We start from the raw sequence: 16,661 nt of genomic DNA, 5'->3' as shown, positions 1-16,661 counted from the left end.
CTGTGGTAGACAGTGCCATTTGGTAGAAAGAGCACTGAGCTCGGAGTCAGAAGGCTGGATTTGAGCCCTGTTTTCTCTGTCTCATTAGCTCTAACCCTTGCGATCTTCACTCACCTTCTTTGGCCTTCTGATTCTATTTCTGTAAAACCCACCACATAGGATTGATGAATGAAAAGGGAGGGGGCCTTATAAGAAAGGGCTTTGCACATTATAACACAGTGATTATAATAAGGAGTTTTTCACATGCTTGAGTCTTTGAATGCTTTGTAGAATTCCCTCCCACTTTCCTCTCTTAGGCTGGATTACACAGCAGAGATACGGAAGATTATTACCATTTTTCATCTTCACTCTGTAGAACCTAAGGTTCAGTTCAGTATGGCAACTGTAGATCATAGGAAGATGAAAAATAAAATCAGGGAATCTTAGAGTGAGAAGAGCCTTTAGAAGTCACTTGACCCCCCCTCTTCTGAAGGAGGAGCTGGTTTACAGAGAAGACCCGAGAGAGATGCCTGGCCTGCCTAACCATGTATTTGCAAGAAGGCAACACTCATGGTCTGCAAGGTGAGCTCACATGTCTGTAGGAATGGGCTGAAAATTTGTTCTCCCAGGGTGAAGATGAGAATGGGAAGTTCCACTTAAGTTGTAATACCTCGGCATTTATGATAACAAGTACTATACTGATGAGTCTATACGGAGGAGAAGAAGATTCCATTTACCACTGTTAGTTGTTTGTTTGTTTTAAGATGTTATTTGAGAGAGAGAGAGAAGAGGAGCAGAGGTAGAGGGAGAGAATCCCAAGCAGACTCTGCACATGACCTGAGCCAAAATCAAGGGTCAGGCGTTGAACCCATTGAGTCCCCCAGGCATCCCTATCGCTGTTAGTTCAGCACTGCCTCCATTTGGTCCTTCCAACTTCCTTGACCACAGTTACCACTCCCCCACACCTCTGGGGACACCTGCCTGTGTGATTTCAGGATTATCTTGCCATGTGTCTGATAGCAAGCTTGCTAGAGTTGGCCTTGCGTGCTGGCCTTGAATGAGTCCGGGTAGCTCAGTCTCCCTCTGCGAGAATCTCCATGGCCGGATCTTAATGCAGAGGTCTGTGGGTGGGGGTTTCATGAGAGATATCTACAGAGTGTTCCATTTGCTAGCATGCATTGCGGAAATGTCCACAAATGACTTGGCCCAGGTTCCTTACAGACCTGAGCTGATTCCTGGACTTGGGGTTCCCGGATTTATAAAGACTCTTAAGCAGTTGGAGTCATTTAAAAGTACCATTTGCTTAACTCTGTCAAGGATTATTAGTCCATTCTGGAACTTATGTGAGTGATTCCAATAATGACAACAACACAGTACTAAGAAGGACAGTGAAGGCATTGATGTTGACTAGTATGCATCAGATATCAGATACTGATAAGCACTGTACTTATATTACCCTGGGGTTGAGATTTGCAAAATGAGAGAGTGAGAACTGAAATAGTAGAGAGGAACAGTAGCCTTGGCTTCAAGGCCAAAGGGTCTAGGAATTTTCCTCCCTAATTCGTATTTTCTAACTGAGTGAACTTGGTTAAATAGGCTGGCTTTTCTGGAATTCCTCGTCTGTAAAATGGGCCTATAAATACCCCCATTAAAGGGTCATTGAGGATTAAGGTAGCTCCTGGATGTTGAAAGGGCTTCTTAGCAGAGCTAGTGCATAATAAGTACATCATTACTCCTTGGGCTGAAACTCAGGTGACAAGAACAGAAATACAAGTGGATGAGCACTAATTAGAAATGAGATGAATAAAGACCATTGAGGACAAGCAGTGGATTTTCCTCCTTTTTAAGTCATTTCCAGATGATCTTTTGTCATTCTCATTTTCCCTTCCCATTCCTTTCCTAGGGTGAGAGCCCTAGAGGGGACCTCACTGACATAGTTTGGGACCAGAACCAAAGCAAATACTAAACTCTTTGTTAGTGAAGGACTAAAAGTACAAGAGCGAGGATTCAGAAGGAGCAGAGCTCTCAATGGCTCTGAGAATCCGTATCCTTTCAATCAGCCCGTATCCGTCTAGGTCCCTGGCTCTCCAAAGCCCGGGCGTCCGTATTGCTTCCATTTGCCACCCTGCGGGCACGTGGCCCCCAAGGACTTGCAAAGCTCAAATCAGAATTCCAGTCGTGAAACTGCAGGCTTCAGAATGACTTATTCTCATTACAATGTATGAAATGATCCGTAAATACATATTTTAACATTACAGAGTTTAAATATTATTACACATCTTACTTGATGTCAGATTTTGTTAAATGCGTGCCGTTATCTCAATTTACAAAGGTCAGTCTGGTGGTAGTGGAGAATAGAGCTGGATATATTTAAAATTTTTCTTACCAATACATCTGCGGCTGAGATAACCCTGCCTTTTTCAAAGAGCTTTGGGCTTTTTTTTTTTCCCCTTTCAAATGAGACTTTAATGAGTATCATGTGGATAAACTCTTTGCAGAGGTTTGAAAAGATCCAGAGAAACACTGTAGTAGGAACAAGCAAACCATTTTGGATGAAATCATAAGCCATTTGAATGCCTCCTCATCTCTCTAGTTGTGTCAGAACCTTTTGGCTGCATTTTTCCGCCACAGGAATGTTTTCATCTCCATGGCTAGGTAAATAGAATGTTCATGTTGTTGCTCGATTGCTATTCATGCCAGCACAGAGTAGCAGAGAGTGACCTACTTCCAGCAGCATCCATAGAAAGCTTTGCTGCTTTCCATCACGTCTGATTTTAAAAATCTACCTTCTGTTTTTTTGCATCCTCTTCCACCCCTCATCCCCAAAGACAACATACCATGGACTGTCAAGGTCCTTATTTCTTTCTCTAATCACTCTTGCTTTCTGTGTTGATTCCTTTTAGACCATCTTAAACCTTTTCTGGAAAAAGAGAAGTGGAGTGGGTGGCTAGCCTTAAAGGAAGTGAGCATTTTTGATGTTTAAAGGGTCACCATATAAGGTAGGGCTGCCGAGAGGGATCCGGTGACGTTTTCTTACTGAGACTACCGTGGACCACATCAACAGAAAAGGTAGATAACTTGTCAGAAACCATTGGAGGCATCTATATGTGGATGGTTCTTTCTTATCAGGGACCACTGACTTGAGTTCCCAGAGGTCACTCTCATGACTTTCTATACTGACAATGCTTATTCTATAAGTTGACGGGCTGGATTGAGTTAGAAGCATCCCAGACTCCAAGAGGAAAGTCTGATTTGAAAGACTTCTACAGAGCCTTACCCAGCTGGCATGCAGAAATACATACGCAGTCTGCTCCTGATTTGGGGTGTTAACTAGAACCAAGTGTCATGTGTGGTTTTGGGTTATAGAACACCATGGTCACAGCTAGGAAGTCGTTGGAGACCTTTTGTTCCCATCGTTTGAGGTTGAGATAAGTGAGCTCCAGGGAGGTTGTAGCAGCTTTATTCTCCCAGCTCCCCCATCCAGTGCTCTCTTCAGCCTGCCATTCCGTTTCTCATCACTGGATCATTAATGCTTTGAGGCGCTCTTGTTTTTTGAGAGTAAATGTCACCAAGCAGGGGAAATAGAAATTCAGTTATCCATCTCCTGGTCATAAGTGGAAATTTCTCTTCCAAATCTGCAAGTCAAGAAGGTTCCAGTTACTTGGAAAAGAGATTCTCAAAATTTTAAGCCATTCTGCTATAAAGTATTTGCTTGCATAATGCTGTGGACATGGCTCAAGCCATGAGATGATAAGAAACAGCCCCATGGCAGACCGCAAGTTGAACAGAGAAAGCACAACGAGAGTCCTATTCCCAGTAGGACTTCGAACATCTTGACAAAAGAATTTCTGTCTATGTTGTCTCCCATTTTGTTGTTCACTGAGCCAGGCCTCCATAGGCACGGACTTCAGGCAAGCAATCGATGTTTTTGGCATCTGTGCTGGTTGAATTCAGGCCCAGCAGGGCACCTTATCTTATGTGTTTCTCACTCTGGGCTGTGGGGTTGTATCATTTCAGAACTCCATTCCAGATGGTCCCCGTGGCGAGAGGTGTGGAGGCCCAGCCAACTCAGCCCCAGGGACATCGCTTCTCTGGCTAGTCTCCTTTTCTTACTTTCCTTGACTTTGTCTGTCCTCTTTGCATTCTTCTCCTTTGTCTGCTCTTCATCTGTCCCTTATCTTTCTTCACAGATGGCCAGGACACTAATGTGCTGCTGTCATTATGTTACGGAACAAGTTGGGGTCTTCAGAGGCTGCCGTTCCAGAGACATTAAAGACTTGGGTCACGTTTGATACCAGGGTAAAGATTCGCAGGATAATTAGTGATCCTCTACTGTTATTAACCCCTGACTTAAGCAGGTTATTTTCTTACAAAGGTGTTGAAAGTTAATGCCACTGTTAATAGTTTCAGTTGGAAGACCATAATGAAACCATGTGGAAAACTACACCTACCATCAATATCTTTCAAACTTTGAAATTGGGCAGGTGGGGGGTAGTGTGGGAAGGAAAGTGAAAAAGAATGGAAGGAAAGGGGTAATTATATCATGGGCTTACCTTTGGTTACCATCATGATAGTCACTGGTGGACAAGACCCATTTGATATTTTTGTTTGGAGCAATTGGTTTATCCCTACTGAAGTCCTGAACTTAAAGCTTCATCCCATAGGGAAACTCAGAATGGCCCCTCACATAGCACAAGTGGAAGGAAGGCTAGATTCCACTTGTAGAGATGGTCCCTTTCCCTTGGAACTTTTTCATGAAGAATATGGAGCTATTCACAATATCACACTTAACAGAACTGAAAAACAACCAAGCAAAACTGAAAATGCATAGATGCCCCCCTGCTCCAGTCCCTTAACAGCAGGGAGTTTCATGGTAGTGCATTTTGTTTGTCTTCCAACTGACTGAGTTCTTTCCTAACTCTGCTCTGGGGAACCTTTTCAGAAGCTGTATGAATTTGGGTTTGGAGGACAAGTTTCTAAGATGAACAGCAAGTTTGACAATCCTGGTGGTTAGTAGTGGCCATCAGGGTGTCTCCCTCAACCTTGAAGGACTGCAGGGTCAGTTCAGCCAGTGTCTCAACAAGGAGGCTAAGAATTGACAAGTTAATGCTTCCTTCCAGCCTGACCTCCCCACTTGACCAACCTTATTACTACTTAGCGGGGTTCAGCTTGAAACCCAGCCTTGCCAGGAGTGAAAAAGGGGCCCGGAAAGCCAGAACTGCTCAAAGCCACTCTAAGTTTCTCAGTGACTGAGGGGATCTTTGAGAACGTCTCCATTTCAAATCCACATTTGACTTGAAATTGCCAGATTCTTTGAAAGAGGGCCTCATGGATCTGGCGCTCAATGAAGTTGTCTTTGGGGGAAATTCTAATGCTAACAGGCTGTGTTGTCTCAGCAGCTTAGTTCAGGGATGCTCAGCATGAGGGGACCTAAAAAGGGGCAGGGCACTTGTATGGGTTGAGGAAGTGGTTGTGTCTGGAAAAGGAAATTCGGTAGCAAGATTTGGGTATCCTAAGCTAACCCCACAAAGAGACGGTATTACAAGTTCACAGGACTCAAACTAATACTAGAAAAATGACTGAGGGGGTGCTTGGGTGGCTCAGTCGGTTAGGTGTCTGACTCTTGATTTCAGCTCAGGTCATGATCTCAGAGTTCTGGGATCGAGACCTGCATCAGGCTCCATGGTCAGCCGGGAGTCTGCTTCAGATTCTCTCTCTCCCTCTGCCGCCGCTCCCTGGCGTGTACATATGTGTGCATGCTCTCTCTCTCTCTTTAAAATAAATATATCTTAAAAAAAAAAGAACAATGGCTAGGACTAATTTAAAAGTGATTTGATCTCACTGTCTTCTGGGCATTTTCCCATCCCAGATTATTCTCTAATATGTCTCTGCTTGAGGTTCCATCTTCCTGCTTCCCTATTACATGCAGAAGCTCCAACATTTCTTCCTTAAAAACCACATATATGCACCAGAATGAGAACTTTTCTCACCAACCTGAGGTCCAGTCAGAAAGTGGGTCTGGCTCCTAAAGGCTCTGATGAGATATCCCACACCTGTCCACTCTGTGACCAGAGGAAAAGGGGAGGTGGTGGAGTGTGGGTTCGATCTGAAAAAAGATTGGACAATGTTTGGCACATTGAAATGATCATCTTTCTAGGTGGTCATGTGGAGCATACTGTTACGGACTTAGAATCATGAAATGCCAAGTTATAGGAGGGTCCTGAAATTCTTCTATCCAGCTTTCTCTTACACAGATGAGAACTTGCCGTTAGCTCAGAACTCCTTAAACTGGCATTTACACCTTTTACAGTTGACCTCAGTGTACATCTCTAGCCTCAACTCCTCTGAACAAACGCCACCCTTCTGCCAGCAGGCATCACCCTGATTCTTTGTACTCATCGTTCTCTTCTTCTGGAGTTGGCCTCCAGCATCTCTTCCCGTTCTGTGCCTTTGCATGGGTTTCTGTCCAGCTGGGTGCCACCCCGTCACTCGGCACTGTTGTTCCTCTCCCCAGTACTTAGTCATGGCCATGTCTTCAGGCTCTTACTCGATCAAAGTCTCCTTGGGAATAGGGATCACATAGCACAGTTTGCTGAATTTTACCATTAGAGTGTGCTCCAAAAGTCTTCGTTACATGTAAGAATAAGTGGCATCCTGGTTCCTGTGTGTTCCGGGCAGGTCCAGAATTTTGGGAGGTGCTGAGAGATGTGAAGCTTGTGTAGGGGAAGAATGGACATGCTCAAAGTAAGGAGAGCCTTCCCTTCCTAGAGATCTCGGTCCCACAGTGTGATGGTGGCCGTGGTGCCCATCCCACCCGTGGTAGCTTGACATGGCTGTGAAGGATTCTGTTGGCAGTTGTTTTATGAGCACACTGTGGCAAAGGTTCTGTCTGAGCGTCTTCCGTAGCCCTCAGGAAGCCTTGTACTAGAATAACTGTCACTTCTCATCTGTGCTTCTTGGGAATCTCAGGGAAGGCTTGCATTGATAGAGCAATTTCTGACATTCTTCTTGAGATAATCTGCTAATATCCAGACCAACATGATTACACTGATGTTTCAAGCTCTGATCTCAGCCCCATTGGTGATGAAATCCACAAAACATTTCTTGTACCCTGGGTTTTTCATTGGCTGACCTAGGGCAGGTATTGCATAAGTAAATAAGTTCCTGGTTTAGCGTTTTAGCCCTCCCGTGTCAGATCCTGCCAGGATAGGGAAAAAAGCCAGGGAGGAAGCTATCATTCTGTAATTATCTTGAGTTTTAAAAATGACAAGTGCCCTTATGGGCAGGCATGGTGCCCTACTTCCTTTGCCCTCTACAATGAGTCTGGTCTAGGCTGAACCAGGATATCACTGTCTGTGGGGATGGGCATGAATAACTCACAAAGAGATTCAAAGGGTTGGCCTGGAAGCCTAGGTCAGAGATTCTCTGTGACCTCTCAGCTCACCTCCCCATGGGAGCATTTTCCAATAACCCCACCGTACCTGTTCTTTCCTTGGTACCATCGCTCCTAGGATCCCGAAGCAGAATGACTTCCTCCTTAGAAATTGGCTTGGACTGCTGATAGGCATGGGTTTCTCTTTGGGCTGTGAAGATGTTCTGGAATTAGAGTGGTGACGGTTGTAAACTTTGTGCATATACATATAATATACTTTGAAAGGGTGAATTTTATAGTATGTGAATTTGATCTCAATTTAAAAAGAAGTCATGGAATACTAAGATTTTGCACAACAAATTAAAATATCGCAGCACGAAAACTCCTAGAAGACCACATGGACTCTGTCCTCAAGGGCTTTCTCTTCTCGGTGCTTGTGCAAAGGTCACGTCATCCTGTGTGCACTGGGCGCAGAGGGGATCTGGTAGGTTTTGTCCCATTTTGATTCAGGTCTGGGTTGACTTGTCCTTGCTTCCACAGTTAAAATGGAGAGAATGAGCCTCACCTTTTTGATGAGGGTCTCCTGGGAAATTAAAAAAAATCGGCTTAGGAACTTTAGAGTTGTGAGGTGCTAGATTCCTTCTGAAGAGTTACCGGAAGGCTGAAGGGGCACTCAACGTGTGTGGAATTAATCCCGGGCTGGCTAAGAGCAGGTGTGGGTAGGGTCTGCACGTGTGTTGCTCTGGGTGATTTAATGATGGCGTTAGGTGCTCTGCTAGCAGCTGTTAATGGTTGTGATTGTTGTCCGTGGTGAGGAGACTGGTTCCTACCGCAGTGGCCGGGAAGGGACTTGGAGGAAGGGTGTGTTTCTCAGGAGGAATTGTCCTGGTGTTGTGAGGTGAAGGCTTGACTGGTGGTCGGGGAGGGGCTTGTGATGGGGGGGAGCTTCAGTGATGTGTCGCAGGGTTACTGCCGGGAGGCTCTCGCCAGGATCTCTCTTCACCTGGGAGTCTGGAAGGCCTCCTTAGAGCTGCAGTGAACTCGGGAGGCTTGTGTCACTCACTGTCTCACTCAACAAATGGAGCTGTGCCCATGGAAAGCCAAGACCCGGATGCAGGTGAGCCTCTGTGGTCACACCGTCTGCCCACTGCAACCTCCTGGCTGCTTGTGCTGGTCACTTCCCAGAGTGTGGGCAGCCTACCGTCCTGATGGGACGATGGACTATTCCAGGAGATGGGGCGAGGAGCTGAGGATGGAGGGGAGCCCTGATCACTTTGTCTGTGCTTTCTCCTCATTGTCCCTCACATGCCCATTTACTCTTCTCCCTGGTCTGGGGGTTGTTAGGAGGAGGTAGGGAATACCATCCGTGTCTTCCAGGGACAGGAGAGTGACCGGTGGCTTGTATGAATTCTTCTCACTGACCTACCCTGAGAGGACCAGACCGTACTCTTTTTCTTCCTCCTCTCTCTAATTATCCTATCAGTTTCTGAATGTCCTCTTCCCCCTTCTCTACCTGTTAAAAGGAAGTCCACTCAATCTTCAAGGTCCAACAACCAGTATCTTCTTCTGAAAGGTTGCTTTTCTCCCCCTCTTCCACCCTCAACCCAGGCAAGCCTACTCTCTCCCTCTACGTTTCCACATGATGTCATTATGCACATGGTGTAACACCTACGACGTTCGAATTCGTTCAGAGTTGGTTGCTCTGGAGAGCTTGTTAAGGGACTCATTTAGATTAGTATTAGTATTAATACTAATTTAGATTAGTATTAGATTAGTATTACAGTGCCTAGAACAGTGCCTGGTGCATAATACATGCCCAGTGGGTATCTGGTAAGTAAATTAATGAATAAATATCTAAGTAAATAAATAAAGCACATCATTTGTGCCCTCCTACAAATAGTGAAAGATATTTATAAACTCCATAAATATTTAAAATTGCTTCCCTCTTTATGGTGTGGTACTTGATGAGAATACTATTCTAAATATGTCTTATTAAATCTTTTTTATGCCTATGGATTTTTTTTTTTTTTTTTGGTCAAAGGTGATAAATTTTAAGAGAAGAAGCCATGCCTTTTAAAAAATGAAGTTTTATAAAGCCATGCATTGCCAACGTGTGCTCAGCAGAATATCCGTTCCCCTGGGTGGTCACAGTTGTTAAGGGAGAAGGGATTTGGAGGCCAAATGAAGTTTAGGAAAGGCTAGGTTAATCAGGTCTCTCTATTGTGGGATGTCTCACAGCTTCCATACGATGTTGTTCAGGAATATTAGCAAGATTGACCTGTAATCATGGCGTACTTCTGTAACCGTAGCTTAGCCCCTACAGTGTGGCGCGCATAGTAGGACTTTGGTGTTTTGTTACTCATCATTGACATTCATCTGCCGCCTCGATGTAGAGCCTTGAGAGCGGGTGAGCGCTTCCATCCATGACGAGGCCCCACTTTAGCACCTTCTCCACGTGTGCAACCTCTCCTCTGCAAAGATGAGAGAAACATTAAAGGGAATTAAAATATTACCGGACACAGCACGTATCCCACACCACCAGTGGGCTATGCAGCAAATGATTGTGGTTTTAGAAATATCCTGTGAGCCCCAGTGACTCTGCAGTAACCTCTCAGGACTGTTCCAGACGTGCCAGTTCTCTGCACAGTAATTACCAACTCTCTCCTTGGTAGAGTCACTGGTGTCTAGGAATAATTGCTAGCGAACTCAGATTTTCAAATTTACAAGAGGCAAACAACCTTGTATTTACCTCGGGGGTTTATCAGGAGGTTCAAACTGTGCTGGGTAAAGGATGTTATTGATCCCAGAAATATGGGGAAGAACTTGAATTTTCACCTTGGTATTTTTCTCAATGGGTGAGAGCCCGGCTCACTAGATTACGGTGCAAAGACCTATGGGGGAGCATTGTTTTTCTGAGGGCTCCTTCCCTTCCTGGAGATTTGAGGTAGTGGTAAACCTGACTTAACTTGAGCGGGAACCCTTTGTTTTTAACTGATGCTGGCTAATTGGTACCATTGATGAAGAGGAAGAGGAATAAGATTCAGATTGTTCCAGTCAGAATTCTGACCCGTGCCTTTGGTGTTTGTCCCCTAGAGATCTCAGGAAACACAGAGGACATCCCTCTGGTGCGCTGGAGACAGCAATGGTTGGAGAATGGCACTTTGCTTTTTCACATTCATCACCAAGATGGTGCCCCCAGTCTCCCTGGACAAGACCCAACGGAAGAACCCCAGCATGAGTCAGCAGAAGAAGAGCTGAGGATCCTTCACATCTCTGTCATGGTAAGGGCGCCATGGCTTTAGCCTCTTGGGTCATAGCTGATGTTGTCCTGACACGAAGGGACTTGGTGCCATAGACACAGCTCTACAAAACCCACTGCACCATGGTCATTGCTCCTGTGAATAAGTCAATGTCCCATTTGTGGGAACTGTCTCCACCTGTGGTGAAGTAAAAGTTGTGATTGTTTCTGTACTGCCATTGCCCAACTGTTCGCCTTGGGAACGTGCTAGATATGGAGTGACTTTTACAGATGAGAGACAGTATCCAGTGAGGGCACTGGGTTGTCTTAGAAAGGGGTTATTCAGGGGTGCCCAGGTGGCTCAGTCATTAAGCATCTGTCTTTGGCTCAGGTCATGATCTCAGGGTTGTGGGATCGAGTCCTGCATCGGGCTCCCTGCTCAGCAGGAAGTCTGCTTCTCCCTCTCCCACTCCCCTTGCTTCTGTTCCCTCTCTTGCTGTGTCTCTTTCTGTCAAATAAATAAATAAAATCTTAAAAAAATAAAAAGAAAGGGGTTATTCAACTAGTAAAGCAGAATATCTTATAATACTTGCTCCATCCGTATCTGTGGAATGACTGAATTGCCAAGCTCCTTGCCGCTACCAATCCTCTTCTCTCTTTTCCCAGGGGGGAGAAAGTCAGTGTTTGGCTTCCTCACCTCTTACAACGAAGGGCACATCAATACATACTTGCTCTTCTCTGCAGCCTGGCTCAGAATGTTACTGTCGGCATCCCTTCTCCTATTGAGAAATTTGAGGCTTCAAGAAAATGAGCAGATTCTTTCTAAAATTCTAGGAACTTGTATTGTAGAATCTCTCTCATAAGTAAGTGCTCCAAGGGCAGGCAGGGATTCTGTTTGGTGGGTTTTTTGTTCACTGATGTCTTCTTAGCACTTAGAACAATGCATTCAGATAGTTAATGCTTAGTAAATGTTGTGGAAGAAATGAATGAATTTCCCCAGTGGAGACAGAAAATGCCTGTTTCACTTGTGGTAGATCTTTCATGTATTAGTACTATATTGGTAAAACCAAATATATCACTTGGTTTGAGGGCAGCCTGAGAGCAAGCAGGCCGGGGCTGGACTGGTTTCATGGGCCATATGTGCAGGAAGGCATGGATTGCTTCACATTTGTGAAACACTATGGAAAACCAGTCTAAGTCTTGGTCTAAACTCTTATCTATTCCTCTGGTACCAACATGACATGCTATTTAGTTTTGTGTATCAGACTCGGAGAAACTGAGCACATTTTAGATATATAAAAATTTCCATCACCCAAATATTTGGCTTTGAAACTCTCCCCGGAAAATCTCTGATAAAAATCTCAGAATCTAAGTCTTCTATTTCTTCTTCCATTCGTGTCCTATGAACAACTGGCTTGCTAGATGACCTGTGTAGACACAAGCTACTTTATTTAAACTATATGGTCAAGAAAAGAGTCCTTGAAGGGCACATGCAGGTTAAATCTGTGTCTCGATGTGTGAGAAGGCAGGCAGAGAAGGGAGATTGTTCTGCCTCGCATTTCCAAATTAATTGAGGTTTATGATAAGGCAGGTGCCCTACTCATACATCCTTAATTATAGACTAACATTTTCTCTCTTGGGGAAGCTTGTCTTCTTTAATGTAGCTTGTGGTGTCCAGAGAGTGATGAGAGCAAGGAGATCAACTGAATCAATCTTGGCATTGACTGGAGTGACAGAAACAGAGGCTACATTGTCTTCACATTTATGGTACAGTCTGATTGAAAGGAAAGGCACAATGGTGGACTTCCCACCAGCCATTCCCATCCTCCCATCATTGTGGAAAGCAGTCATTATCATGGATGGTTTTTGCTTCTTTTTGTTTCTTTTGGTCTAAGACCAGTTCAAGGAATGAGTCATCACACCAAAGAAATGTTTAAGGTGTAGACAAGTGTCTAGAATGTCCCAAGAACTGATATCGGGTGTGATTGTGTCTGAAAGAGAGACCTTGACTATGGGTGGTTAAGATGGGGAAGGGGTCAGAAGGTGTGTTTGGTGGGGGCTGGAGGAGTAATGTGAGCCTCCAAAGAAAGACAGTCTAAAGCTGGTTCCAGTTGCTCCGTCCCATCTTGGTGTGGCAGGGATCCTACGTTCTGCCCCCAGAATGATGTGTTTTAGTAAGTTCTCTCGAGAAGAGTATGTGTATATAAGTATGTGTGTATATGCGCATGCGTGGTTGTGGGCGGGTGGGTGGAGTAAAGCTAGAAATGTGCCAATCAAGGATGCCAAAGGATTTGAGGACATGGTTTGTGCCCTTAAAATATAACAACCCCTATGAGGAGCCCTACGTTATTAATGCTTTTTTTTTTGAGGCCCTCCCGAGCAGGGATTAATGGACCATGGGCACTGAAATGGAAAGAGAGCGAAGGCCAGCCTTCATCCTGTCTCTGAAATCTTTCCTTCATATGCTACCGATCACCCATGGAAGACCAGCAATGACATTCTGTCTTCCAAATAAAATGGAAGAAATTGTTCCTGCAGCTTTACTTTACTTTATTCTATGTGATTTTTCATTAAGCTGGAGGGGAGAGAGGTTAAAAGTGCATGGCAAAGGTTAGGGGTAGGCAAGTCTTGTGTTTGTGGCTTGACCTCTTCAATATGGATAGGCCCACATCTTGATGAAAAATTCAGGAAGGCTGTTGACTTCTGTAAGAAAACAGGAATCCCAAGGTAGAGTGAAGACAGAAGTACTGCCTTCCACCCTTGTCAAAGATGGTGTGGTTAACAGAGTCTCATTCAACCCAGGGTTGCCACCTTACCTTGCCCCATTCTCATTCCATGCCATACACCCTTGCTCGGCACCTTGCCTATCCCTCACATTCTTTTCTAGATACAGTTTCAAAGTCTAAAGTTGCATGTCTGCCCTTAGCTTAGAAACCAAGCCTGAGGGTATCCTGTTTGAGGATGTCATTCCTAGAATCTCTGATGGGTCCTTCTTAAGAGACTCAGGGACTCTGAGTTTATCTGATACCCTTTATACCATATCCTTTGGAGGTGAAGTAGGCAGCCATCTGAGCCCTCTAGAAAGAGAGTATTATAAACATCAGAAGATTTTTGCAGTCCTTTGACTAGTAAAGCTGTTGGGCAGCAGAATGCACTTACACGAAATTTTATTATCCAAACCCTGTTAGTTATGAAATGATAACAGTGAGCTATTTTTCATTAACTATAATGATCGATACTGATGCAGTTTTCAGTTTGGATCCAAATAACATAATTTGGAGAAGAGAGAAGTTAAGGTGATTATCAAAACACGAATACACCCAACCTCTTCTCTCTTGTTAAGAAAATGTATATTTAAAAGCTTAACTGGTAATTCTAAATATTTCCAATATGTGTCAAGGGAATTAATGGTACTGTGAAAACCTTCGGGTTTACATTTCTCTCATGTATTTACACTTTTCTCATCCATATTGCCTCAATGCAGGGACCACTGTTTATTTTTATATTTTGCATTTACTGCGTTTAGTTTTAAACACAGAGTGTAAGTAATGAGAGATGGAAAGGCAAAGGAAAACCTTTTCTGTGTCCATGTGACACTCTATGAATGAGAATTGGGGAATTCTCTCTTAAACTGTGCCCACTAAAAATATACCATCAGCAAAATTGTGGGCTTGCAGAAAACCAATACCTTGGCTGGGAACTTGGCAATTTAAAACTTTGAAAAACCTTTTGCTTTTCTTATTTTTCAATCACATCCTAAAATTTTTGAATTATTTTTTCCAAAGAGGTACTCTTTCCCTCCTGAAATTGTATATTATTGCTTGGAGGGTCAAACAATGGGTTTTAACCTCCTGCACGATTCCAACGGGGGCTGAAGAGATTTATTTTGAATTTTGCAAGATAATTGACATAGAAAACTACTGAGGTACACAGGGGTACTCTTTTGCAAACTCTTGAAGAACTGAAAGCAAAATCATCAAATGAAAATTGATGTGTGAATTTAAATCCAGAAGTCAAAAGAATTTTTCAGGGATAAGCAAATTGTTTACTCCATAGAAGATCAGGTTTTATTATGACTTTACATTAGATATTCAGCCTCTGTGGATTTAAATTTCCATATTGTACTTTGGCTAATTTGCCATATGATCCACATTTTTCTTCTTAAAGTATGCAAAGGAATTGAATGGTGCATAATAGCATTTTAATGTATTATCTATATATTTCATCTCTGTAATTAAAGATGGCAATGCTAATAGACTTCCTATACGCATATAGGTTGGTTAAATACATTTTTCACAGCAAGTAACCTTTCAAAAATGCTTCAGTTTGATACATGTTTTTTTGCGGTGATAACTCCCACTGGTAGATAATCTTTCTTAGTTCAGCCTTCTTAGGCCCAATACAACAGATGTGGGGAAAAATAATCTTTGAACGTTTGTTGATCTCCCTGAGGATTGTGTAGCTCGAGCCCATCCCTGAAAGCTGGGAGTTGCTGAAGACCACTAGTCCTGGCTGGGTGGAGCCCATTGGCCAGTGTCTGCAGGTTCCTGTGACCCCTGGCTGCCGGCTTCTCGGGTGTTTCTAGGCACCTTGTTTCTGGGAGCCCCAAATGAGCCCTGGACACATAGTTTTCTTTGGGGAGAAACAGTGTAGAGAACAAAAGAAGGCCCCAGGTGCTGCCGTGGAGTCCCAGTGTCCAGGAAATAGAATGGACACTTCAGAGAAGTCCCATTCTGGGGGTGTGACACGTGGGCCGAGTCAGTGCAAAGCCGAGGGATTATACCTGCGGGGTCTTCAGGATTGTGTTTCCAGCACTGTAGACAACCGTGCTCATCCTTGCTCAAGTTCAGTTCAGCTGCCTACGTATGATGTGTTCTGTTGCTGGAAGCTGTCTGCACTGCACTTCTAAAGCTCAGGGACGTCTAGGGGCAGGGAAGGGCGGTTCTACACATGGTCATTGCTATGTGCCACCAAGACCAGCAGTTAATTAGCAAGTGTCTGTGGGCACAGGAGAGCTGGATGCTTTCTCTGTCCATTCCTTTTGCCTTCAGCTAATCTGTTAGAGAAGTTGATTAGCAAATTCATTAGTAAGGGTCACTTTTACATATCTAATGTCAATTTATATCATTTGCTCAGTTCAGCTGAGGGTGCCCTAATTTATCAGGGCTGATCCTTCTGATCTTTAGAAAGAAATGGGGGAGTTTAGTCATATCTTGTGTTACCACAAAGGCTAGAACTAAAGTAATGATTGAGTCAGTCAGAAGAACATTTCTAGCTATTCAAGCCATCACGAGGCAGGACTGATTTTGGGCCATCCCCCCACTTGCCAAAGCCATCGTTGTGTACTTGGCGTTCCATTACAAAAATGGTGGGCAGTCCCTAAAAGAATCAGCAAGATTCCTACCAACAAGACCTCCTCACTCTTGGGGTGTTCCTGACAGACTGAGGTTCGAAAGATAACATGCCCGGGCCCACTGGGGGCTATCCCAAGTGCGAGGGATAATTGGTTTATAAAACCTTCCCACCTGGCACCAGGGTTTGGCTGTGCAACTCTTGCCAAGGCATATTAGGTACAGGTACCTGTAAGTCCATCCGCTTTCTGGTTGACGTGCTGTTGTGAGTGTTAAGTGCCCTCCCGTATTCCTGTAGAGTGGGAGCTGGTGTATGTGGGAAAGAAATACCAGGCTTAGGGTTGGAAGATGAACTCCAGAACCTGGCTTTACCCCTTCAGGTAATCCACTGACCTTTCTGGAAGCTTCCCACTTCATCTGTGAAATGGATACATTCATTGCTGAGGCTTTTTAGTTTCAAAAAATGGAAATGGAACTGCACTCAGGGCTTCTTTGTAATGGAGTTTGACTATAGAAATTCACATGGAGTTAAGGGAGACAGGATTCTTCAGATTTAAAAAAAAAAAAAAAAAATTCCCCAGCATGGAGTCTGGAGCTGGGAGATGGTGCAGAGTCCAAGTCATCCTGTCGGCCCTCAGCCTCAGCAGTCTGTGGTTTGGCTCTTTGGTGACTGTTTTCTTTGCTCTTCTTGCCATGAATTAGCTCCTTTGTCCAGTCTAAT

General features: G+C 44.2%; 1 protein-coding gene across 1 annotated transcript in view; it reads left to right on the top strand.

Moving 5' to 3' along the window:
* Positions 1-16,661, top strand: part of ASTN1 (astrotactin 1) — a 328,556-nt gene that overhangs the window by 104,434 nt on the left and 207,461 nt on the right. Inside the window, exon 2 of the mRNA XM_045983425.1 lies at positions 10,445-10,632. Coding sequence (XP_045839381.1) covers positions 10,445-10,632 — 188 coding nt within the window. The remainder of the gene's footprint in view (positions 1-10,444; positions 10,633-16,661) is intronic.

The sequence above is a fragment of the Meles meles genome, chromosome 17 (genome assembly GCF_922984935.1).
Source record: "Meles meles chromosome 17, mMelMel3.1 paternal haplotype, whole genome shotgun sequence".
Taxonomy (NCBI): domain Eukaryota; kingdom Metazoa; phylum Chordata; class Mammalia; order Carnivora; family Mustelidae; genus Meles; species Meles meles.
This window is presented reverse-complemented; position numbering and strand designations above follow the sequence as displayed.